At 49.4% G+C, this 26,826-nt stretch overlaps 1 protein-coding gene across 1 annotated transcript in view; it reads right to left on the bottom strand.

Annotated features, from left to right (window-relative positions):
* The window catches only part of LOC115118987 (neurobeachin-like), a 304,621-nt gene that overhangs the window by 66,282 nt on the left and 211,513 nt on the right, over window positions 1-26,826 (bottom strand). Inside the window, exons 40-43 of the mRNA XM_065024068.1 lie at window positions 12,606-12,723; window positions 12,269-12,371; window positions 10,571-10,686; window positions 5,483-5,595 (exon numbers count right to left, since the gene is read on the bottom strand). Coding sequence (XP_064880140.1) covers window positions 5,483-5,595; window positions 10,571-10,686; window positions 12,269-12,371; window positions 12,606-12,723 — 450 coding nt within the window. The remainder of the gene's footprint in view (window positions 1-5,482; window positions 5,596-10,570; window positions 10,687-12,268; window positions 12,372-12,605; window positions 12,724-26,826) is intronic.

Genomic DNA, 26,826 nt, shown 5'->3' with positions numbered 1-26,826 from the left:
TCTATGTGGCACAGAACACATGGCATTAGTAGGAATGTTTGACTTGCGCTCAACTCTCTCCCTCCAAAGCAACTGGTCACGTCTGGTTTCCTCCTACGTTCCTTTCTTTCCTCTCCAACATAATGACCGTCGACATCAATGTTAGCATGATGAGGGAGAATGGAAGAGAAGTTTATTGAGATCTGCTGAGATTTACGGGGTGATAATAGGCTGTGGCGTCTGGGGCCGGATGTGATTGGGCTGTTGGCTACAGGAAGTCAGACAGGTTGTTAAACGTCCAGGAGGAACCAGGCTGGTCTCAGTCAGCTTAGCCCAATCATAGCTGCAGCTGGACGGCACAGACAGCTAATAGGACGGACTGGGTTTCAACAGCTAACATGGTCTCACAGCTAACATGGTCTCACAGCTAACATGGTCTCACAGCTAACATGGTCCCACAGCTAACATAGTCTCATAGCTAACATAGTCTCATAGCTAGCATAGTCTCACAGCTAACATGGTCTCATAGCTAACGTAGTCTCACAGCTAATACGGTCTCATAACTAACATGGTCTCACAGCTAACATAGTCTCATAGCTAGCATAGTCTCACAGCTAACATGGTCTCACAGCTAACATGGTCTCACAGCTAACATGGTCTCATAGCTAACGTAGTCTCACAGCTAATACGGTCTCATAACTAACATGGCCTCACAGCTAACATGGTCTGACAGCTAACATGGTCTCAAATCTAATATGGTCTCACAGCTAACGTGGTCTCATAGCTAACGTGGTCTCACAGCTAACATGGTCTCACAGCTATTATGATCTCATCGCTAACTTGGTCTCATAGCTAACTTGGTCTCACAGCTAACGCGGTCTGATAGCTAGCTAAGAACCCCAAATACAAAGAGACTGTCAATATGAATATTTCCATTAAACCCAGCAGCGCGGAAAAAACTGCGCAGACAAACGGTTAAAAGCAGCAGGTGGACGTCATATCGCCACAGAACATCGGCCGTCGTTTTCTTTTCATTTCCAGACTTGTCTACATGTTGAATTGCCACCGTTCGTCAACACACAGAAGGTGATTTACTCCGCATGGCTTATGTTGGTTATAGTGTGTCTTGTCTATTACCTCTTACCGGCTTCCTCTGTCACCCTCACAGACAGCTCTTAGCCTATAAAAAGATATGAGGGCTTTAGCCTGCTAAACTAGCTCATTAGTAAGACATTAAAAAGCTGTTAACATGGTAGATAGTGTTGGGTCTTAAGTGACCATAAGGCCCTTCTAAAGCTCTAAGCCTTTCACATGCATGCAGCACCATCAACCTGGCACCCTATTCCCTATATAGTACACTACTTTTGACCATGGTCCATAGGGTGCCATTTGGATAATAAAAATGTTTGGCTAGTTCACTCAAACAAAACAACATACATGTCTGGTTATACTCCGACCTTCTCTGTTGTTGATGTGTGACAGCTAGCTACCTAGCTAACTTTGCTACAACGTGGTATTTCATTGATTTCTTGACATAAACACACTTTAAAGCAACCAGGAATGTTAAGTGTGTTGATTCTAGTAGCAACTAAGTTACTTAAGTTTAATTGATGGAACCATGTTGCTAATTTTTGATGCTAATGTTAGCAAGCTAAAGTGCTAAAATAGATACTGTGTGGGAGATAGGGATATAGGGTCCTCGTCAGAAGTTGTGCACTATATAGGTAATAGGGTGCCATATGGGACCCCCTTCCATGGCTGGTTAGTGGGGTAGAGTACTGACAACAACAAAAAATTCTCTACCTTTCCTCTAATACACAGTAATCACCAGCTCCCTATTCCCAGGTGGTTATGTAAATACAGGAAATGATAAGGAGACAATAAAAACAAGTGCTTTAGACAGCTCTGCATTTAGCTCCTTCTGAGTTCACTCCCATAAATAACACCTGACCTAGTGATATCTAACTTCACCACAAAACAAGACATGATCAAACCTCGCTGTTGGATTATAGGGCTGTCACATGCTACACTAGATAAACCACTCATCACATGTAATTAGGATCATTCTCTGACTGCAGAGAGTAGAGACCCCAAAGTGGAGGATCCAAGAGGAGCGCGTGTGTGTGTGTGTTGGTGTGTGTACATGTGCATGTGTGTGCATGCGAGTGTGTGGAACACAGAGAAAGAGAAAGTTCTGCAGTTCGTGTGGTAATATCTAGGCTAACTCTCGAGGAGACACACATACTGCATTTTATATTTAAATGGAAATGACATCACGGTACAGTGCAGCGGAACTGTCAGGAGGAGTCACACTTGTTTTCTCTCTGGGGATTGTCAGAAGAAGCACCTTGAACAGCTACAATCTAGTTCTTCAGAGTTCTTCATTTGGGTGGTTTCTCTCATGGTATAGGATTTCTGAAGTTCAGTTGCAATCTTTAAAACATCGAGACAGTGATGCACGACTAGCACAACTAAATCTCCAGAGTTGTCTATGTAGCTAGCTACATTCCTAACATTCGCTCCGACATACACAATAAACTTTTCAGCAACAACTTTTGTTAACTCTTTTAAAAACATGAATAGGACTTGCTACAACAACTAAGCAGAGAAGGCAAATTAATGTAACTTCACAATAGTAAACACAGTATAATAGCGTAGCTGCCCTGCGTTCATAAGCACATATATGTGCACATTATGGTCCTGTGTGGCTCATTTGGTAGAGCAAGGCACTTGTGAACACCAGAGTTTGCTCTAGTTAAGAGCATCTGCTAAACGACTAAAATGTGAAATGTAAATATATCAACTTTTCCAAGGGCGCTAGATGTCTCGGAGCCATCGAAAACGTGAAGGGTTCTGGTTCATAAGGTTGCAGGTCCGAAGACCACCACGGACAAGCTCCCACTACCTCTCCGTTTCATAACAGTAGCTATGAGGTCAAGTAGATCAGGGACATATGTCTGCTGTCACTTCACAGCTTTGGCTGTTCCTCCCTGAGAGAAGTTTTTACAGAGTCAGTGTCTTCCTTTCAGAGACACACAAAAGAAGGTAGAACAACATCCGTGATAAAGCTCTAGATTGTTAAGAAGAGCACGCTCAGTATGCCTTCATATAGGATTATCAGCGTTTCCACTCCATCAACTAACAGGTATGAGGAGATGAGCTTCCCTTTCCCATCAGCCACCTGTCAGTCAGCAGGAAATAATCATTAAAGCCTAATGAACCGCTCCACCACACAACTGTACCGCTGACATAGCGGGTGTGTGTGTATGGTTGTGTGTGTGTGTGTGCTCCACAGGCCTGTGATCTGACAGTAGGAATGCTCCACTATGGCCCTGAGGCAGAGAACACTCTGTTCAGTTGGATTTAACACGGATGACTTGCTGACTGATCAACAGGTAAATTGCAGGCATGTGCAGGTGTGTGTAGGTGTGTGCAGGTGTGTGTAGGTGTGTGAGAGGATTAAGTGGTGTATCATCCAGGAGCTATAGGACATAGCCTGCTGGTACTGGCACCCAAAATATCACTGGATGGCTGCTTCCCAAATGGAACTGTATTCCCAGCATAGTGCACTAGTTTCGACCAGCGCCCTATAGGGCCTGGTCAAAAGTAGAGCACTATATAGGAAGATGTTTGTGATTCAGAGTAAGGTAGTTCTACATGAGTCTGTTCAAAAGACTTACTGTATCTCTCAGAGTTCCTCCCTATTTCCTCACTCCCCCCCCTGCTCTGTATCTAATCTGTTTATATTAGAGAAATCAATCCCCTTCATTCTAGTTCAGTCCTTTACTAGCGGGTACCTCTGGAGGTAGAAGCCCTGGGGTTGGAGGTGTGTGTGTGTACATGTGTGAGTATGTGTGTGTGTGTACGTGTGAGTGTGTGAGCCCTGGGGTTTCAAGGACAACTGTCAGGAGACAGAGGCCTGTGAACTCATGGTAATGAAGGCAGCTCAGCCTGTAAACAGCATGGGAGGATGTCACTGGAATACATTACAATACATAACTGTCTCCCCGGGTCAGAGGGCTCGGGCTCTCTCAGACACACACACACACACGGCCCACCTGGATGTGTACAGACTGAAGCCGCCACAGGGTGACAAGAGCAGAAACGACAGCAGGAAGACACAGGAAAGCTGCGTGTGTGTGTGTGTGTGTGTGTGTGTGTGTGTGTGTGTGTGTGTGTGTGTGTGTGTGTGTGTGTGTGTGTGTGTGTGTGTGTGTGTGTGTGTGTGTGTGTGTGTGTGTGTGTGTGTGTAGACCTGCTGCCAGAGTGAACACTGAATTATACTGGATCACCCACTATACTACCTACCTGAACAACTCAAACCAAATGTTGTCTTTTTCAATTCCAACAGGGCTGAGTAGACATTTTCACACAGTGACTTTCTAGACTGGCTGGGTGAAACTGGTATAAACCAAGTGCAGAGAAGATTACCCTTACAGACTACTGTTACAGACTTTCCCCTCCTTCCCTCCCGGCTTTCTTCTCCTCCCCCTGCTTTCCCCTCCTTCCCTCCTGGCTTTCCCCTCCTTCCCCCTGCTTTCCCCTCCTTCCCCCTGCTTTCCCCTCCTTCCCCCTGCTTTCCCCTCCTTCCCCTCTGCTTTCCCCTCCTTCCCCCTGCTTTCCCCTCCTTCCCCCTGCTTTCCCCTTCTTTCCTCCCTGCTTTCCCCTCCTTCCCCCTACTTTCCCCTCCTTCCCCCCTGCTTTCCCCTCCTTCCCCCCTGCTTTCCCCTTCTTTCCTCCCTGCCTCCCTGCTTGCCCTTCTGCTTCCCTCCCTCCCTAGCAAACATTTGTCTGGAATCTGAGGCGAAAATTGGTTAAAAAAAAAGTTCATGTGAAAATGAAGCTCAGAGAGAGTCAGGGAGTCGGCACTTTGAGGGCGAAAGGGAACGGGGTAAGGAGGGAGCGATAGAGTGAGAGAGAAGGAAAGCTCAGACAGGAATGAGATTGTTTTCAGGTCAGTGAGTCTGTGAGTTTTAGAGAGATAGAGAGAGAGAAAGAGATAAAGAGAGAGAGAGAGCTGCTAGGAAGTTAAACAGGGCCAGAAGCCCTCATCATACAGACACTAAAAACTCTCCTACTGTTGATGGTCGAGGACAGTACCATGCCAAACAGAGCATAGACACTTGAACATTCAGTTTGTGCCTAGGCGATACAGTACCAAACAGAGCAGAGACAGTTAAGCTGCTATTCCAAGGTTGGGATCTGTTAGGATGTTATGTTTGCGTTCCAAATGGCACCCTTTTCCCTATTTAATGCACCACTTTTGACCAGAGCCCTATTGGGACTGGTCAAATGTAGTGATTTATATAGTGAATATGTGGTATTCCAGTGTTGAGGACCAGTGGTGATGTTAAACTATCAGTTCCTTCTCTACATTCCAGCGCTGGGTTCAGACTGAGCACATGATGTATGCATTATGATGTCTGCAAATTCCCTTGCTGACTGAGACCCTCACCACTCCTGTGCTTATCCCCCCCCCCCCCCCCAAAAAAAATGACAGTACCTTGGAGAGATCTCTGAAGTTGCCCGGCAGGGTGAGGTCCAGCTCCTCAGACTCGTAGTTTGTGAGAACCCAGGGAAACACGGCGTACTGGTTCAGATCATTGTAGGTCCTCCCTACAGACAGACAGAGACAGACAGAAGTCTGTTAGATAAGTTCTGTGAGAGAAAAGAGGAGGGGATGAGGTGGTGCAGGGGAGGATGTATGAGGGATGAGATCTGCGGGATACAGGGGAGAACTGTGGGGTACACACAAGGCTTAGGTTACTTTGGTGACCCAGCATGCAACCTTCCACCAGAGCATTCCATCAGACTCTTCTCAGGTCAGCTTCCTGTTTCTGACAGAGTAACTTCCTGTCTGGGAGGACGACACAGCCACTAATATAGTCCTCAGTCTGCTCTCTGTGTGGAGGCCTTAGTGTGTGTGTGCCTCTGACCCTATTACGGGGGCTGAGTCACTGGCTTGCTAGTTCTCTCCCATGCCGTCCCTAAGAGGGGTGCATCACGTCGTTCCAGGCTTTTTTTCCCGCTATACTCGACTTGAGTGGGTTGAGTCACTTGCACCCCCTCGGGCTTGTGTGGTGGGGGAGATCTTTGTGATCTGTACTCAGGGCAGTAGCAGTGCATGGGTAAATTCACTGGGGAAGCCAAGCCAGGGGAGAAAAAGACATATTACAACCTGTGTTGTGATAATAGTATTGTTTTAGTTTTAGTTTTGTTTTAGTTTTAGTTTTGTATTGTTGTAGTTTTAGTTTTGTTCCATCAGTAGCACACATTGTTCATATGTTAGTTCATATGCATGGCGACCGTGATATATAGGCCTAAGGCTGAAACAATAAAAAGACACAATTATATTTTTTCAACTTGAAATTTGATTACTTTTCCTAGAGTGACCCCAACATTAGAAAAAGTGAAACATTCCCTTTGTTCATATTTCCATGAAAGCTGTACACCACCAGGGTACAAAGATTGTCTTAGGGTCATTTTTAACCTGGCAGTTGTCAAAAAATATATACACCACAAAAACCAAAGACACACACAAACACACGAGAAATGTAGATTATGTGTGCTACTGATGGAACAAAACTAAAACTTTCTTGACATGTGCAGCATCTCCCTTCCACGACCCCACACATGACTCCATGTAACGTCTGCGTTGAGAATCGGGAAGCAAGTTCAGGTAGTGATTGTTTTCATAAATAAACAAAACAGTAAACATGAAACACAAACAACGCACCGACATGAAAACAGAGTCAATAACACCTGAGGAAAAAACCAAGGGGAGTGACAGATATAGGGGAGATAATCAAGGGGGTCATGAGGCGCAGGTGCGTGAGACGATGGTGACAAGCGTGCAGGATAATCAGCAGCCTGATGACCTAGAGGCCGGAGAGGGAGTATACACCCATGGTTAGGAGCGAAGGGGTCTCCTGACGTGGTATATATGAAGTGTGTGTGTGTAGTGTGTATACTCTATGTAGTGTGTGTAGTGTCTATATGTAGTCTGTGGTGTATGTAATTACAGAGATATAGACCTGTTCTCCTAGTCACCGTGTTGTCGTTGAGCACGCCTCATGTGACACCACCAGGCTAGTCTGCTGATTGGACATCCTGTGGTGGTTACCATGGATACTTCAGCCATGGCAGTGCCCACATGCAGATGTGAGAGCTTAGTTTTCCCCTTCAGTGGGATGATGGTTTTCAGATGGAACCCTAACTCAGCCATGAGAACCATGAGGAGTTCCTCATCATTCCATGTCGCCACAAGTCCTCTCTAATTTACACTGCTATGGGCTGGTCCAATCAGAAGACACTGTTATGGGCTGGTCCAATCAGAAGACACTGCTATGGGCTGTCCAATCAGTAAGCACTGTTATGGGCTGGTCCAATCAGAAGACACCACTATCAGCTGGTCCAATCAGAATGCACTATTATGAGCCGGTCCAATCAGAGAACAGAGCTATGGGTGTGATGGTGTGATATCAACAACTTATTATAAAGCAGTATTACAAACTAGCAGCAAACCCACAACAGCCAGTCAAACAGGACAGGAGACCACTATCAGCACTGACACAATCGTTTTAATAAACTAAACCTATTTTAATCAAATGATGCATTAAATCACAAATTTCAATTAAATCCAAGGTACTGCAAGATAGACATTCAAAACCCTTTTCCTTAGTTTAGTGTGAGATGATGTGCAGCAGTGTGATAGGTGTTTGGTTTGAAGTGAGTTTTGTTTGGTTTGTAGACAGAGAAGTTTCCATGCTGCACTCCAAGCTGACGGTTTAGAGTTTAAACAGCAATACATTTTTCTTCTAACAACACTATGGTGTCACACACACACACAAAACATGTACACACACACACACACACACACACACACACACACACACACACACACACACACACACACACACACACACACACACACACACACACACACACACACACACACACACACACACACACACACACACACACACACACAGTACCTCAGTGAAAGATGAGGCTTGACCTGAGGCTGCAACAAAGATAATGCTACAGCTATTTCATCTTTACAGAGCCATCAGTCACACAGCAGCACTCTGCTTCCTGAAACACATCCAAGCCTAAATCTACCAGCCTCCCATCCTCCCAGCCCCCTAGCCTCCCATCCTCCCAGCCCCTCGCCTCTCATCCTCCCAACCCCCTAGCCTCCCGACCTCCCAACCCCCTAGCCTCCCAACCTCCTAGCCTCCCATCCTTCTAACCCCCTAGCCTCCCATCCTTCCAACCCCATAGCCTCCCATCCCCCTAGCCTCCTAGCCTGCTAGCCTCCCAACCTCTCAGACTAGCCTCTCTGATCTACTCTGCAATGTTCTGCTCTGTCCCCAACCTCTCGGCCCTGTGTGTCCCTGGGGGCTACCCTTACTTCCTCTGACAGAAACACGTCATACCCAAATAGGGATGTTAAAAATGCAAATGATAATGTACTAGATTAGTACACAGAAGTTCCCACAGCAAATAAGATGGCTGCTGAGTGGTTAATGTAGTTTAATGGAAGGGTGGTTCTGCTGCTGCTGTGATGTATAGACAATCATTAGGGTTAGATCTGGGTGTTGTGAATGGTACATTATGATGCTGGGTTGGGGTTAGAGTGGTTAATGTAGTTTAATGGAAGGGTGGTTCTGCTGCTGCTGTGATGTATAGACAATCATTAGGGTTAGATCTGGGTGTTGTGAATGGTACATTATGATGCTGGGTTGGGGTTAGAGTGGTTAAGGTAATTTAATGGAAGGGTGGTTCTGCTGCTGCTGTGATGTATAGACAATCATTAGGGTTAGATCTGGGTGTTGTGAATGGTACATTATGATGCTGGGTTGGGGTTAGAGTGGTTAAGGTAGTTTAATGGAAGGGTGGTTCTGCTGCTGCTGTGATGTATAGACAATCATTAGGGTTAGATCTGGGTGTTGTGAATGGTACATTATGATGCTGGGTTGGGGTTAGAGTGGTTAAGGTAGTTTAATGGAAGGGTGGTTCTGCTGCTGCTGTGATGTATAGACAATCATTAGGGTTAGATCTGGGTGTTGTGAATGGTACATTATGATGCTGGGTTGGGGTTAGAGTGGTTAATGTAGTTTAATGGAAGGGTGGTTCTGCTGCTGCTGTGATGTATAGACAATCATTAGGGTTAGATCTGGGTGTTGTGAATGGTACATTATGATGCTGGGTTAGGGTTAGAGTGGTTAAGGTGATTGTAAGTCACTCTGGATCAGAGATTCTGCTAAATGACCAAAATGTAAATGCAGAAAATGATGACACAATATGGTAGTGGGTTAGGGTAAGATATTACAGATGTAAAATCACACACATGCCCCGGGGTGATGCACACCGTTCATTCCCAGAGCTGCTGTAACAGACTGGGTTCATACCCAAGTGTCCTGCATGTCACAAGACTGCATTAGCACACTGAGCTTAAGCCTAGGCATTCGCTTGGGGAGATAACGGTGTGAGTAGATTTAACTCTGCTGTAGCCTGTTCCTGTTCTTCGGTGAGGGTGTAAGAGGGAGAGGGGGGTCCTGTATGTGAGGGTGTATGGATGAGACAGGAGTGAGGGTGTAAGAGTGTAGGAGGTAGATAGGGATGGCAGTGTGGTGTGGTGTGGGTAGATGTGTCAGTGCTATTCTAGGGTGGAGGTGTATGGAAAAACAGAGGTGAGGGGGTGAGGTGGGTGTGAGGGTGCAGGGGGGAGACAAGGGTGGTGGTGTGGTGCATTGTGGGTAGAGTTCCAGCTTGTTCTGAAGTGTCAGGATGATACACACACTCTGAAGTGTCAGAATGTTAATACCAGTAGAATAGTGTTTAATTAGAAGAGCACTGGCTGCACGTTAACACCTCTCTTCCTCTCCTCCACCACCCCTCCTCTCCTTCTTCTCTTCCCTCCATCCCCTCCTGTCTTACACCCCACCTCCCTGACACTTTTGGCAGCTCAGGTCATTACCACACATTTTTAATGAATTTCCACCATGTTTTTCTGTCTGCCGTACATCTAATTAGATGACAATAATGTATCGAACTCACGCCACAGATAAATATAAATATGCATGACTCTGCAGCGAGCGAGGGAGCGAGGGATGTGACACCCCACAGAGAGGAGTGGTGCGCCAGGCGCTCTCGTTCTCCAGTTAGTCACAGTTCAGATCAGAGAGGCGACAAAGACGTGTGCACACACACACACACAACCCCTAATTATCCTGGAGGATGTGTGATCTTTCTTCCATTTTCCTTCTTTTCTTTCTTCAAATAAAAGTCCTATTCCTCCACATGAACAGTGAAGTGTAGGCTACCTACAGTACGAACAGTATTACTGCTTACGAGTGAACTGAACACTGAACAGAGCATCCTACTCCTTAAACAAAGACAACTTACCTGTAGGCCCTGAATGCGTGTTTTAACAGTCAACAACAACATACACTACATTCATCTGCTCAACACAACAACATGGATCCCTCCAAGATGAGGGAGAGAGGGCATAGGAGAGAGGGAGAAAGGGAGGAGGGAAAAGAGGAGAGAGGAGGAGACTGAGAAAAGAGAGAGGAGGGATGCTGACCTGCGACGGTGTTGAGGAACATGAGGTACTCGAAGTTGGAGATCTCCCTCCTCTGCCAGCGCTGGGTCATGTTGGACGACTTGAAGAGCTGCCGGGGCGTCGCCATGGAGATACGCCTGCACAACAACAGAGGAAGAAAAACCTTAGGTTGTATCCAAAATGCCACCCTTTTCCCTATGTAATGCACTACTTTTGAACAGGGCTCATTCGAACCAATGAGGTTTATGTAAGGGGTTTGAAAGTGTACTCAAGAAACCAAAGTGTACAACCAGACAGACATTGACCAGCTAAAGACCAACACTCCCAGAAAGGCAATCATTCAGTCAGAGCTCAGAGCACCACACACTGGCACAGTGTGACAACTTCATCCGCATGTGAAACTGGAGCATTCTACTGCCATGACCAAAGTGTCAGAGTCCTGCAGGCCTTGATGTGACTTCAACTCAACACATGGTGAGAATCAAGAGTTGGATGGAGGCTGTTTCTAAAAAACCTCTCACAGTCTTAATGTCAAGTTATAGGCCAGACCATAGCCTGGCAAACAATAGCTAATAATAGCTAAAACTACTAGCCAATCAATAGCTAACACCAATTGCTAACACTATACCAAACAATAGCTAACACTAGTTAACTGACTGATAACTAACACTAGAATAGCTAACAATACTAGCTAACACTAGCCAATAGCTAACACTAGCAGATTGCTAACACTAGCTGACAGATAACACTAGCTAACAGCAGATAGCTAACACTAGCCAGTCAATAGCTAACAATAGATGTGTGTTTTGTGGTAATTAATGACAGAGTGTAGGTAAGGTGAAGGGACTGTCGTTCGTCTCCTTCTGTGTATTTTACTGTGTGGTCAGTGGTCAGAAATGCAGGCAGGTTGCAGTTCTGTGCTATAGACTTCACTTAGAGAATTAGATCAGTTCAGTCAGGGTCAATGACCACTCACTCCAATGACAGGAGCAATGGGATTTAGAATGTCTCTGCTCCAGGCAGGGTCAGCTGCTGCCAGAGCCGGCTCCACACTCCACCACACAAAGGGGTTATGTGGGGAGACTAACAATACACACCCTGAAAATAAATTGGACACATTGCATTAGACAATACTACTCTGGAGCTAGTAAGATAGATGAGGAATTGCAAAGACCAAACAAAATGTTTCATGAACTAAAATTGTAAATGTGTGTGTGTGTGTTTGCGTGTGAATGTAGGTGTGTGTGTGTGTTTGCGTTTGAATGTAGGTGTGTGTGTGTTTGCGTGTGAATGTAGGTGTGTGTGTGTTTGCGTGTGAATGTAGGTGTGTGTGTTTGCGTGTGAATGTAGGTGTATGTGTGTGTTTGCGTGTGAATGTAGGTGTGTGTGTGTGTGTGTTTGCGTGTGAATGTAGGTGTGTGTGTGTGTGTTTGCGTGTGAATGTAGGTGTGTGTGTGTGTGTGTTTGCGTGTGAATGTAGGTGTGTGTGTGTTTGCGTGTGAATGTAGGTGTGTGTGTGTTTGCGTGTGAATGTAGGTGTGTGTGTGTTTGCGTGTGAATGTAAGTGTGTGTGTGTGTGTGTGTGTGTGAATGTAAGTGTGTGTGTGAATGTAAGTGTGTGTGTGTGTGTGTGTGTGAATGTAAGTGTGTGTGTGTGTGTTTGCGTGTGAATGGAGGTGTGTGTGTGTGTGTGCGTGTGAATGTAGGTGTATGGTTTACCTGGCTTGTGGTAGGCCATAGCTGGTTCCTACTCCGACCCTGGGTAGACTGTAGACCACCTTCTTCACTGTGGCTTGGTCTGGGAAGTTAAACATCACTGACGCTGGGAGGAGAGATAACAAAACTGTATTCATTCTATGTTAAAGTGGTTAAGAGAAGCAGTTTATTACATATCATCATCAGAATGCAAACAGGACACATATGAGAGAAGAGTCTGGCTGTGTCCAAAATGGCACCCTATTCTCTATGTAGTGCACTACGGGCTCTGCTCCAAAGTAGTGCACAATATCGGTAATAGAGTGCCATTTGGGACGTAGTGAGTGTGTGTGATGCTTACTCCTGTTGGCCATGAAGACCTCCAGGCCTGTGTTCTGGAGCAGGTATCGCCTGGAGAAGACCGCTCTGATCTCACTGAACATCCATTTACCATGCAGACCCTCTGAGTATGCCAGGACCTGCAGAGAGGAGAGGAAAAGAGGGGGGGGGGAGGAAAGGAACAGGAGGGGAAAGAGACCACACAAAGGTTTTACATTGTGACACACAGAAGAGGTGCTATGTTGCAGCAAGGTTGTAAACTTATATTGTCTCTAAATATTCTATTTCCCACTCCAGATTCACCTCTGTGTCTTTAACACCTATTTCAGATGGTCTGCAACCCACAACCAGGGTGTAAAAAAACAGAAAGAACAGGCCTTTGGGTTACACCCATCAACACCAACACAAGGAGAAGAGAGGGTGAGAGAGGAGAGGAAAGAGGAAAGGAGAGGATTAGAGAGGAGAGGAGAGGGAAGAAGAGAGGATGAGAGACGAGAGGGAAGAAGAAAGGAGAGGAGAGGAGAGGAGAGGAGAGGAGAGGAGAGGAGAGGAGAGGAGAGGAGAGGAGAGGAGAGGAGAGGAGAGGGAAGAAGAAAGGAGAGGATGAGAGAGGAGAGGGAAGAAGAAATGAGAGGATGGGAGAGGAGAGGAGAGGGAAGAGGAAAGGAGAGGATGAGAGAGCAGAGGAGAGCAGAGGGAAGAAGAAAGGAGAGGGTTAGATAGGAGAGGAGAGGGAAGAGGGAAGGAGAGGGTGAGAGAGGAGAGGAGGGAGGGAGGGAGGGAGGGAGGGAGGGAGGGAGGGAGGGAGGGAGGGAGGGAGGGAGGGAGGGTGCGGGAAGAGGAAAGAGGAGGGTGAGAGAGGGGAGGAGAGGGAAGAGGAAGGGAGAGGATGAGAGAGCAGAGGAGAGGAGAGGGAAGAATAAAGGAGAGGGTTAGAGATGAGAGGGAAGAGGAAAGGAGAGGGTTAGAGAGGAGAGGAGAGGGAAGGGGAAAGGGGAGGGAGGAAGAGAAGAGAGGAGGAGAGTAGAGGAGAGAGAGAGAGAGAGAAGAGGAAAGGAGAGGAGAGAGAGAGAGAAGAGGAAAGGAGAGGAGAGGAGAGGGAAGAGGAGAGGAGAGGGAAGAGGAAAGGAGAGGGTGAGAGAGGAGATGAAAGGAGAGGAGAGAGAAGAGGAAAGGAGGGGGAGGCAGAGAGGATGAGAGACGAGAGGGAAGAAGAAAGGAGTGGAGAGGCGAGGCGGGGCGAGGAGAGGGAAGAGGGAAGGAGAGGGTGAGAGAAGAGAGGAGAGAGAAGAGAAGAGGAAAGGAGAGGGAGGGAGGAAGAGGAGAGAGGAGAGGAGAAGAGAGGTGCGGGAAGAGGAAAGAGGAGGGTGAGAGAGGGGAGGAGAGGGAAGAGAAAGGGAGAGGATGAGAGAGCAGAGGAGAGGGAAGAATAAAGGAGAGGGTTAGAGATGAGAGGGAAGAGGAAAGGAGAGGGTTAGAGAGGAGAGGAGAGGGAAGAGGAAAGGAGAGGGAGGAAGAGGAGAAGAGAGGAGAGGAGAGAGAGAGAAGAGGAAAGGACAGAGAAGAGGAAAGGAGAGGGTGAGAGAGGAGAGGAGGAGAGGAGAGGAGAGGAAAGAGGAAAGGAGAGGGTGAGAGAGGAGAGGAGAGGAGAGGAGAGGAGAGGGAGAGGGAAGAGGAAAGGAGAGGGTGAGAGAGGAGATGAAAGGAGAGGAGAGAGAAGAAGGAAAGGAGGGGGAGGAAGAGAGACGAGAGGGAAGAAGAAAGGAGTGGAGAGGCGAGGCGGCGAGGCGAAGGAGAGGAGAGGCGAGGATGAGGGAGGAGAGGGAAGAGGAGAGGAGAGGAGAGGAGAGGTGCGGGGAAGAGGAAAGAGGAGGGTGAGAGAGGGGAGGAGAGGGAAGAGGAAGGGAGAGGATGAGAGAGCAGAGGAGAAGAGAGGGAAGAATAAAGGAGAGGGTTAGAGATGAGAGGGAAGAGGAAATGAGAGGGTTAGAGAGGAGAGGAGAGGGAAGAGGAAAGGAGAGGGAGGAAGAGGAGAAGAGAGGAGAGTAGAGGAGAGAGAGAGAGAGCGAGAAGAGGAAAGGAGAGAAGAGGAGAGAGAAGAGGAAAGGAGAGGGTGAGAGAGGAGAGGAGAGGAGAGGAGGAGAGGGAAGAGGAAAGGAGAGGGTGAGAGAGGAGATGAAAGGAGAGGAGAGAGAAGAGGAAAGGAGGGGGAGGAAGAGAGGATGAGAGACGAGAGGGAAGAAGAAAGGAGTGGAGAGGCGAGGCGAGGAGAGAGAAGAGGGAAGGAGAGGGTGAGAGAGGAGAGGAGAGAGAAGAAGAAAGGAGAGGGAGGGAGGAAGAGGAGAGGAGAGGAGAAGAGAGGAGAGGTGCGGGAAGAGGAAAGAGGAGGGTGAGAGAGGAGAGGAGAGGGAAGAATAAAGGAGAGGGTTAGAGATGAGAGGGAAGAGGAAAGGAGAGGGTTAGAGAGGAGAGGAGAGGGAAGAGGAAAGGAGAGCGAGGAAGAGGAGAAGAGAGGAGAGGAGAGAGAGAGAAGAGGAAAGGACAGAGAAGAGGAAAGGAGAGGGTGAGAGAGGAGAGGAGAGGAGAGGAGAGAGAGAGAGGAGAGGAGAGGAGAGGAGAGGAAAGAGGAAAGGAGAGGGTGAGAGAGGAGATGAAAGGAGAGGAGAGAGAAGAGGAAAGGAGGGGGAGGAAGAGAGACGAGAGGGAAGAAGAAAGGAGTGGAGAGGAGAGACGAGGAGAGGAGAGGAGAGGAGAGGATGAGGGAGGAGAGGGAAGAGGAGATGAGAGGAGGAGAGGGGAGAGGGAAGAGGAGAGGAGAGGAGAGGAGAGGAGAGGAGAGGAGAGGAGAGGAGAGGAGAGGAGAGGAGAGGAGAGAGGGAGAGGAGAGGAGAGGAAAGGAGAGGAGAGGAGAGGGTGGGAGAGGAGAGGAGAGGGAAGAGGAAAGGAGAGGAGAGGAGAGGAGAGGAGAGGAGAGGAGAGGAGAGGAGAGGAGAGGAGAGAGGATGAGAGAGGGAAGAAGAAAGGAGAGGATGAGAGAGGGAAGAAGAAAGGAGAGGATGAGAGAGCAGAGGATGAGAGAGCAGAGGATGAGAGAGAGCAGAGGAGAGGAGAGGGAAGAAGAAAGGAGAGAGTTAGAGAGGAGAGGAGAGGGAAGAGGTAAGGAGAGGGTGAGAGAGGAGATGAAAGGAGAGGAGAGAGAAGAGGAAAGGAGGGGGAGGAAGAGGAGAAGAGAAGAGAAGAGGAGAGGAGAGGAGAGGAGAGAGAAGAGGAAAGGAGAGGAGAGAGAAGAGGAAAGGAGAGGAGAGAGAAGAGGAAAGGAGGGGAGGAAGAGGAGAGGAGAAGAGAAGAAAAGAAGAGAGGAGAAGAGAAGAAAAGAGAAGAGGAGAGGTGCGGGAAGAGTAAAAGGAGAGGGTGAGAGAAGAGAGGGAAGAGGAGAGGATGAGAGAGGGAAGAAGAAAGGATAGGATGAGAGAGGGAAGAAGAAAGGAGAGGATGAGAGAGCAGAGGAGAGGAGAGGGAAGAAGAAATGAGAGGGAGAGGAGAGGAGAGGAGAGGAGAGGAGAGGAGAGAGGAGAGGAGAGGAGAGGAGAGGAGAGGAGAGGAGAGGAGAGGAGGAGAGGAGAGGAGAGGAGAGGAGAGGGAAGAGGAAAGGAGAGGATGAGAGAGCAGAAGAGAGGAGAGGGTTAGAGAGGAGAGGAGAGGGAAGAGGGAAGGAGAGGGTGAGAGAGGAGAGGGAGGAAGAGGAGAGGTGCGGGAAGAGGAAAGGAGAGGGTTAGAGAGAAGAGGAAAGAGGGAAGGAGAGGGTGAGAGACAAGAGGAGAGAGAAGAGGAAAGGAGAGGGAGGAAGAGGAGAGGAGAGGGTAAGAGAGGAGAGGAGAGGAGAGGGTAAGAGAGGAGAGGTGAGGGAAGAAGAATGAAGAGGGTGAGAGAGGAGAGGAGAGGGAAGAGGAAAGGAGAGGGTGAGAGAGGAGAGGAAAGAGGAAAGGATGGGGGTGAGCAAAAGAGAGGAGAGGAGAGGAGAGGGGGATGAGGAGAGGGGGATCATTAGTGTGCAGCACCTCTAGGACAGCAGGTCTACCGAGGGAGATCAAGAGAGGCCTTCGTGACAGGTGAGAATGATCCCCCTAACACACCTCCCTCCCTCCCTCCTTCCTCCCTCCTTCCTCGTCCAACACTGTCTGAGCCCTTGGGGCGGCCTAGTCTCCCCAGGTTACAATCACACACATTCCCATCTTATCAGTGTAGCTGGACACAGACAGAGACAAGAGAACCAGCCAGGGAGGTGTGCGAGAGAGAACAGCCGAAACACAACACACAGAGAGGGGATGTAGCTCGAGCCTGACTGACAGTCCAGAGGGGAACGAGGGAGGGAGGCAGAGTGAGATGTTGGGCTGGGGAGGTTAGGTCCAATGCTAATGCTCATTTAAAACAGTGACAAGCAGGAGCAGAGGAGGAGAGGACGGGAAGGGGAGGGGAGGAGAGGGGAGGAGAGGGAAGAAGAGGTGAGGAGAGAGGCAGCGGTGCCTTAATTTCTCCCTGGAATAGCTGTGGCTCGACCTACCTGCCACATCAAAGTCTCTGGAGCTCAATTAGAAGTGGATTAGATGGAGAGGAGTGGAGTGAAGGGAGGAAGGTGGCAGGTGGAGGGAGCGAGGGAGTGAGAAGTGGAGGGAGTGAGGGAGTGAGGGAGGGAGGGAGAGGTGGTGGAGGGAGGGGTGGTGGCATCTTTGTTTCTCCTCCCTGTGCTGCCCCAGGTTGACAAATCAGCAACCCCAGACTCTAACAGTTGTCATAGAGACAGACTGTCTGCTCAGAGAACGCCTGTAGTAGGGAGCTGCTGAGGAGGAGGAAGAGGAGAGGAAAGATGGAGAGAGGGAGAGGTGGAGAGTGGGGGGAGATGGAGAAAAGGAGAGATGGGGAGAGGGAAAGGTGGAGAGAAGGAGAGGTAGAGAAAGGTACAGATGGATGAATGGAGAGATTGTGAACAGATCAGGATGAAGAAAGATGAGAATATGCAGAAACAACTGAGAAATGACAAGAGAATACTATTATAATGCATGGCCTGATCAACCTTACATTAAAAACTATAGGAGCGGGTGTGTCTACCTGGATGTAATACCCTTTACTGGTTCCTCTTGTCTGTTGCTGTGACTGGGAACAGAGAGCAGGCAGGCCAGGCCACAGGGCTAAATACATACAGAGCAGGCCAAAGGCCTCACCAGCAACAACACACAGGCTAAAAAGCCTCCGCTTCAAACAGCCCACATCAAAACATTATGTCAGAACAACAAAGCCTTGGTTTAAACCAACAAGCAGTGAGGGGCCCCTGTAGACTGAAGCCTTGACAAAGCCCAGAGAGAAAGGGGCCCCTGTAGACTGGAGGCTTGACAAAGCCCAGAGAGAGAAGCAGCTGTAAGAAATGTCATTTAATGAACCTGTTTGCTGAAGCTGTCAGAGGTGTCAGAGCTGAAGAGCGATTGGGACACAGCCAGCCGGCCTACCAGCCAGCCAGTCAGCCAGCACCCAGTCACAGACAGTCCTGCCCGTGTATGTGTGTGTGTGTGTGTGTGTGTGTGTCAGCCCAGTCCTGCCTGCCAGCTGGAGACTTCGGCCCCAATCTAATCAGCCCACCACCAGGAAGGATGACCGGGGAGGACCAGGCCCCTCCAGACCCACCCTGCAACTCCTCCACCCCACCCCGCCCCCTACTCACCCCACTACCCGCCTTGTCACCCGCCCTGCTCTGCTCTGCTCACAGGCTGTCACACTGCAGGGGGAGCGGGGTGGGGCTGGGGAGGGGCTGGAGACGGACAAGCCCTTTGTTTCCATGCAGGTTCCTCCCCACATACACACACGCACACACATTAAGATCCCATGGTGTGTGTGTGCTGGTCTCTAAGCTGGGTGGAGATCATACCTCTCCTATAATGACCATAATGCAATTGAACGTTTCTGTCTTTTGTTTCCTGTCCCTGTGTGATGTGACAGAGGGTGGATAGCTGCACTGAGCCTGTGGAATATCACATCAGTGTGGAGAAATATTGTGACAGCTGAAATTAGGAGAGACATATGTGACAGCAGTGTTTAGGCTGAAGCTCACATGGAATAACATAGAAAACATCACATAGACATAAATAGAACACTACATTTAGTTTTCAGAGTCCAAAGCAGCAACTGGTCTTCATTTGGTTCATTGGTGTTTTAGCATACTGTCCTATGCTGTGACTGACATTAACCCTGTACTGTCCAGCCTTATTGAACAGCACACATTTATAGTAGTTATTTATTAATGTCAATGTGACTTACATTACAGTTTTTCTCAATTGCTAAAACACTAAAACCCATTGGCTGAACAAAGTTCTCAGTTGCCTGGACTCATTTAGCTAATTATGCAGTCTGTTGTCAATACCTTAAACCATTTCACATGGTAAAACACAATTTGCAGATATCACTTAGACTTTTCAGCCAAACTCTAAACACATTCTCATTCTCAAAACACATTCTGCACTCTAATGCACATGTCATCCATACCGGTAAACACAAGTGGCAACAATCAAATACAAATAGAGAACGTATGTCATTGATTGAACACAACGACTCAAAATTGATTTAACCTGTTTCAAATGATGCGACACAACCAATATAAGCCAGTTCAGAGATTGGTTGTTGAAGGTGGGAAGGAGAAAGTCTGAGAATGGATAGAAGAAACAATGTGAGAGGACGAGGACGAGTGCGTATGCGAGGTGGGCCACGAGGAGGAAGAGGAGGAGGAGGGCAAGAAAGAGGAAGAGGAGGACGAAGGGGAAGAGGAAGACAAAGAGTGGACATATCTGATGAAATTCGAGCAACAGTTATAGACCATGTTCTTATCCATGGACTGACAATGAGGGAAGCAGGACTTAGAGTGGAACCCAATTTGAGCCGATTTTCTGTGTCCACCATAGTAAGGACATTCAGAGAAGAGAACAGCTACAGTATACTACTGTATTTTTGTAATTGCAAATTTACTGTACTACACTATATGCAGCTGTTTCAAGACATTTGTAAAGTTAATCACTGTATGTATTGTACTGCATGAATATATTTTGTAACTGCACAACTACTTTTTGTAGAATTGCAAGGCTGCCACATGCAGGTGAAAGGACAGCTATATTCACTCGGGAGCAAGAGGCCATTATTGGCATGGTCCTTCAAGATAATGCAATATGACTCAGAGAAATCCAGGAACGAGTGATACAAGACAACACACACTTCCAGGGAATCGACAGTGTGAGCATTTCCACAATTGACCGTGTCCTCCATCGTGACAGGATGAGAATGAAACAAGTATACAGAATACCGTTTGAGCGCAACTCACCAATGGTGAAAGAACTGCCAGCTCAGTATGTGCAAGTAAGTGTACATTCAGAAACATTTACTGTAATCCAGATTGTCTACAGTACTAACACATACTATGTGAATGACATTAATCTTCAGTACATACAATGTATGTGAATCAGAAGCCTAATTGTACTCTACAGTATAGCACTGTCTCTGTACGACTTACAAAATCCTACATACAGTATATTGTATTTCTACACAGACAATATTTGACTTGGAATCCTTGGACAGACCCCATGAGTTCATCTTTGTCGATGAAGCAGGCTTCAATCTAACAAAGAGGAGAAGGAGAGGCCGAAACATGATTGGACAGCGGGCCATTGTTGAAGTCCCTGGTCAACGAGCTGGCAATGTCACAATCTGTGCTGCTATCAGCAACCATGGTGTTCTACATCACCATGTTACACTCGGGCCATATAACACCCAGCACCTTCTAAGATTTATTGCCAATCTAAGATCATTTTATTTGAGCTGCAGGTTCAAGAGCAGCAGGGTCAAGAGCTAAATAAGAATCCCATTCCCACCTATGTGATAGTGTGGGACAATGTCAGTTTCCACCGAGCTGTTCAGGTAAGGGAATGGTTTAACATCAATGGGCAGTTTATGAACTTGTACCTCCCTCCATACTCGCCTTTCCTGAATCCGATTGAGGAGTTTTTCTCCTCTTGGAGAAGGAAAGTATATGATAGACAACCCTACAACAGGGTAAATCTGCTGCAAGCCATGGATTTAGCCTGTGGTGATATAGGTGAGGAATCATGTCAGGGCTGGATACGGCACACAAGAGGCTTCTTCCCCCGTTGCCCCAGGAGGGACAATATTGCTTGTGATGTCGACGAAGGGCTCTGGCCTGACCCAGCCCAAAGACAAGAAGAAGCACATTGAGCACATGTTTACTCCTTTGATTTTTGTCCCTTTTAGTATTGTATACTGTAGTACAGTGCATTGTAGGCTGTCTACTGTACAATGGACAAATTGTATGGCCCTGAACATTGTGCTTTCCATTTACTAACAGTACTGACTGCTCAATAGATTTTGACTGGTTGCAGGTTCATATCAACAAAGAACAAGAATTACAGTATCACAGAGACAAAGGACAAGTTTGTGTGATGCAGGGTACAGGACTGTAAAAATAGGGGTACAAGGAGGAGGAAGAACAAAAAACTAAATTGCAAAGAGCAAAGCAGAGGAGTAATTTCTGATCATTTTTGAGCTACTATGATAGAACATGTTTTCGTTCATCAAAAGACAAATGAATATTTTTTTTGATTAAAATGTACTTCTCCCTGAGAATTGTATGTTTTGAACAATGTGTTTTCTATTTTTCGGTGTATTGTTTACTGACTGCTTGAGAGTGTATGTCATTTTGATCACGTTGTTTATGATTTGAGAGCAGTGTTTGATTTTGAACACAGATAAAACTGTTTTGAGGCGAATGTTTCATTTTGCGAGAGGAGTCAGAGGCTATGTAAATAGTGCTTGAAGATGAGGTTTTGTGTTTAATGTTTTCAGGAAATGGAGCAAGGTTTCAGAAATGGTGTTTTAGCAATTGAGAAAAACTGTAATAACTGTGTGTGTGTGTGTGTGTGTGTGTGTGTGTGTGTGTGTGTGTGTGTGTGTGTGTGTGTGTGTGTGTGTGTGTGTGTCAGTCAGTTCTGCTGAGATGGGGCCATAATAAGATGATTGAGTCAGGCCCCAAGCCAGCATGACTGATACAGTTATAAAGGAGAGGGGAGCAGAGTGACAACCTGCTATCATAGTAGCTCCTCTGTGCTCTCCCTGCACACAGCTAATAGGCTTCTAGTGGAAAGCCTTGACACTGCCTGATCCACAGCCCAGGAGATGGAGAGAACAGATGAGAGTGAGAGTGAGAGATAGAGAGAGAGAACAAGAAGGAGAGAGACGGAGGGAGAGAGAGATAGAGAGAGAAAGTGAAGGAGAAGGAGAGAGAGAAGGAGGGAGAGAGAGAGAGAGAGAGAGAGAGAGAGAGGGTGAGGATATGAAAGGAGAGTGATATGACTGCTCCCCCAGGAGAGTGGGGAGGATTTCACACACAGTAATTTGGAGCATCAGCATACACTGTGAACACTGCATCCACAACCTGACCTCAGGGAGGGAGGGAGGGAGGGAGGGAGGGAAGAAACAGCATACACTGTGAACGCTGGTTTACAACCTGACCTCAGGGAGGGAGGGAGGGAGGGAGGGAGGGAGGGAGAAACAGCATACACTGTGAACGCTGGTTTACAACCTGACCTCGGGAGGGAGGAGGGAGGGAGGGAGGGAGGGAGGGAGAAACAGCATACACTGTGAACGCTGGTTTACAACCTGACCTCGGGAGGGAGGGAGGGAGGGAGGGAGGGAGGGAGGGAGAAACAGCATACACTGTGAACGCTAGTTTACAACCTGACCTCAGGGAGGGAGGGAGGGAGGGAGGGAGGGAGGGAGAAACAGTATACACTGTGAACGCTGGTTTACAACGTGACCTCAGGAGGGAGGGAGGGAGGGAGGGAGGGAGGGAGGGAGGGAGGGAGGGAGGGAGGGAGGGAGGGAGGGAGGGAGGGAGAAACAGCATACACTGTGAACGCTAGTTTACAACCTGACCTCAGGGAGGGAGGGAGGGAGGGAGGGAGGGAGGGAGGGAGGGAGGGAGGGAGAAACAGTATACACTGTGAACGCTGGTTTACAACCTGACCTCGGGAGGGAGGGAGGGAGGAGGGAGGGAGAAACAGTATACACTGTGAACGCTGGTTTACAACCTGACCTCGGGAGGGAGGGAGGGAGGGAGGGAGAAACAGTATACACTGTGAACGCTGGTTTACAACCTGACCTCGGGGGAGGGAGGGAGGGAGGGAGAAACAGTATACACTGTGAACGCTGGTTTACAACCTGACCTCGGGAGGGAGGGAGGGAGGGAGGGAGAAACAGCATACACTGTGAACGCTGGTTTACAACCTGACCTCGGGAGGGAGGGAGGAGGGAGGGAGAAACAGCATACACTGTGAACGCTGGTTTACAACCTGACCTCGGGATGGAGGGAGGGAGGGAGGGAGAAACAGCATACACTGTGAACGCTGGTTTACAACCTGACCTCGGGAGGGAGGGAGGGAGGGAGGGAGGGAGGGAGGGAGAAACAGCATACACTGTGAACGCTGGTTTACAACCTGACCTCGGGAGGGAGGGAGGGAGGGAGGGAGGAGAAACAGCATACACTGTGAACGCTGGTTTACAACCTGACCTCAGGGAGGGAGGAGGGAGGGAGGAGGGAGGGAGAAACAGCATACACTGTGAACGCTAGTTTACAACCTGACCTCAGGGAGGGAGGGAGGGGAGGAGGGGAGGGAGGGAGGGAGGGAGAAACAGCATACACTGTGAACGCTGGTTTACAACGTGACCAGGAGGGAGGGAGGGAGGGAGGGAGGGAGGGAGAAACAGCATACACTGTGAACGCTAGTTTACAACCTGACCTCAGGGAGGGAGGGAGGGGGAGGGAGGGAGGGGAGGGAGGGAGGGAGGGAGGAGGGGGAGAAACAGCATACACTGTGAACGCTGGTTTACAACCTGACCTCGGGAGGGAGGGAGGGAGGGAGGGAGGGAGGGAGGAGGGAGGGAGGGAGGGAGGGAGGGAGGAGGGAGGGAGAAACAGCATACACTGTGAACGCTGGTTTACAACCTGACCTCGGGAGGGAGGGAGGGAGGGAGGGAGAAACAGTATACACTGTGAACGCTGGTTTACAACCTGACCTCGGGAGGGAGGGAGGGAGGGAGGGAGGGAGGGAGAAACAGTATACACTGTGAACGCTGGTTTACAACCTGACCTCGGGAGGGAGGGAGGGAGGGAGGGAGAAACAGCATACACTGTGAACGCTGGTTTACAACCTGACCTCGGGAGGGAGGGAGGGAGGGAGGGAGGGAGAAACAGCATACACTGTGAACGCTGGTTTACAACCTGACCTCGGGATGGAGGGAGGGAGGGAGGGAGAAACAGCATACACTGTGAACGCTGGTTTACAACCTGACCTCGGGAGGGGGGAGGGAGGGAGGGAGGGAGGGAGGGAGGGAGGGAGGGAGAAACAGCATACACTGTGAACGCTGGTTTACAACCTGACCTCGGGAGGGAGGGAGGGAGGGAGGGAGGGAGAAACAGCATACACTGTGAACGCTGGTTTACAACCTGACCTCAGGGAGGGAGGGAGGGAGGGAGGGAGGGAGGGAGGGAGAAACAGCATACACTGTGAACGCTAGTTTACAACCTGACCTCAGGGAGGGAGGGAGGGAGGGAGGGAGGGAGGGAGGGAGGGAGGGAGAAACAGCATACACTGTGAACGCTGGTTTACAACCTGACCTCGGGAGGGAGGGGGAGGGAGGGAGAAACAGCATACACTGTGAACGCTGGTTTACAACCTGACCTCAGGGAGGAGGGAGGGAGGGAGGGAGGGAGGGAGGGAGAAACAGCATATACTGTGAACGCTGGTTTACAACCTGACCTCGGGAGGGAGGGAGGGAGGGAGGGAGAAACAGCATACACTGTGAACGCTAGTTTACAACCTGACCTCAGGGAGGGAGGGAGGGAGGGAGGGAGGGAGGGAGGGAGGGAGGGAGGGAGGGGAGGGAGAAACAGCATACACTGTGAACGCTAGTTTACAACCTGACCTCAGGGAGGGAGGGGAGGGAGGGAGGGAGGGAGGGAGGGAGGGAGGGAGGGAGGGAGGGAGAAACAGTATACACTGTGAACGCTGGTTTACAACCTGACCTCGGGAGGGAGGGAGGGAGGGGAGGGAGAAAGAAACAGTATACACTGTGAACGCTGGTTTACAACCTGACCTCGGGAGGGAGGGAGGGAGGGAGGGAGAAACAGTATACACTGTGAACGCTGGTTTACAACCTGACCTCGGGAGGGAGGGAGGGAGGGAGGGAGGGAGAAACAGTATACACTGTGAACGCTGGTTTACAACCTGACCTCGGGAGGGAGGGAGGGAGGGAGAAACAGCATACACTGTGAACGCTGGTTTACAACCTGACCTCAGGGAGGGGGAGGGAGGGAGGGAGGGAGGGAGGGAGAAACAGCATACACTGTGAACGCTGGTTTACAACCTGACCTCGGGATGGAGGGAGGGAGGGAGGGAGAAACAGCATACACTGTGAACGCTGGTTTACAACCTGACCTCAGGGGGGAGGGAGGGAGGGAGGGAGGGAGGGAGGGAGGGAGGGAGAAACAGCATACACTGTGAACGCTGGTTTACAACCTGACCTCGGGAGGGAGGGAGGGAGGGAGGGAGGGAGGGAGGGAGGAGAAACAGCATACACTGTGAACGCTGGTTTACAACCTGACCTCAGGGAGGGAGGGAGGGAGGGAGGGAGGGAGGGAGGGAGGGAGGGAGAAACAGCATACACTGTGAACGCTAGTTTACAACCTGACCTCAGGGAGGGAGGGAGGGAGGGAGGGAGGGAGGGAGGGAGGGAGGGAGGGAGAAACAGCATACACTGTGAACGCTGGTTTACAACGTGACCTCAGGGAGGGAGGGAGGGAGGGAGGGAGGGAGGGAGGGAGGGAGGGGGAGAAACAGCATACACTGTGAACGCTAGTTTACAACCTGACCTCAGGGAGGGAGGGAGGGAGGGAGGGAGGGAGGGAGAAACAGTATACACTGTGAACGCTGGTTTACAACCTGACCTCGGGAGGGAGGGAGGGAGGGAGGGAGGGAGGGAGGGAGGGAGGGAGGGAGGGAGAAACAGTATACACTGTGAACGCTGGTTTACAACCTGACCTCGGGAGGGGAGGGAGGAGGGAGGGAGAAACAGTATACACTGTGAACGCTGGTTTACAACCTGACCTCGGGAGGGAGGGAGGGAGGGAGGGAGAAACAGTATACACTGTGAACGCTGGTTTACAACCTGACCTCGGGAGGGAGGGAGGGAGGGAGAAACAGCATACACTGTGAACGCTGGTTTACAACCTGACCTCGGGAGGGAGGGAGGGAGGGAGGGAGGGAGAAACAGCATACACTGTGAACGCTGGTTTACAACCTGACCTCGGGATGGAGGGAGGGAGGGAGGGAGAAACAGCATACACTGTGAACGCTGGTTTACAACCTGACCTCGGGAGGGAGGGAGGGAGGGAGGGAGGGAGGGAGAAACAGCATACACTGTGAACGCTGGTTTACAACCTGACCTCGGGAGGGAGGGAGGGAGGGAGGGAGGGAGGGAGAAACAGCATACACTGTGAACGCTGGTTTACAACCTGACCTCAGGGAGGGAGGGAGGGAGGGAGGGAGGGAGGGAGGGAGGGAGAAACAGCATACACTGTGAACGCTAGTTTACAACCTGACCTCAGGGAGGGAGGGAGGAGGGAGGGAGGGAGGGAGGGAGGGAGAAACAGCATACACTGTGAACGCTGGTTTACAACCTGACCTCGGGAGGGAGGGAGGGAGGGAGAAACAGCATACACTGTGAACGCTGGTTTACAACCTGACCTCAGGGGGGGAGGGAGGGAGGGAGGAGGAGGGAGGGAGGGAGGGAGGGAGAAACAGCATATACTGTGAACGCTGGTTTACAACCTGACCTCGGGAGGGAGGGAGGGAGGGAGGGAGAAACAGCATACACTGTGAACGCTAGTTTACAACCTGACCTCAGGGAGGGAGGGAGGGAGGGAGGGTGGGAGGGAGGGAGGGAGGGAGGGAGGGAGAAACAGTATACACTGTGAACGCTGGTTTACAACGTGACCTCAGGAGGGATGGAGGGAGGGAGGGAGAAACAGCATACACTGTGAACGCTAGTTTACAACCTGACCTCAGGGAGGGAGGGAGGGAGGGAGGGAGGGAGGGAGGGAGGGAGAAACAGTATACACTGTGAACGCTGGTTTACAA

The sequence above is a fragment of the Oncorhynchus nerka genome, linkage group LG11 (genome assembly GCF_034236695.1).
Source record: "Oncorhynchus nerka isolate Pitt River linkage group LG11, Oner_Uvic_2.0, whole genome shotgun sequence".
In the NCBI taxonomy this organism is placed as follows: Eukaryota; Metazoa; Chordata; class Actinopteri; order Salmoniformes; family Salmonidae; genus Oncorhynchus; species Oncorhynchus nerka.
Note: the sequence above shows the minus strand (reverse complement) of the source record. Positions and strands in the feature narration are given on the sequence as shown.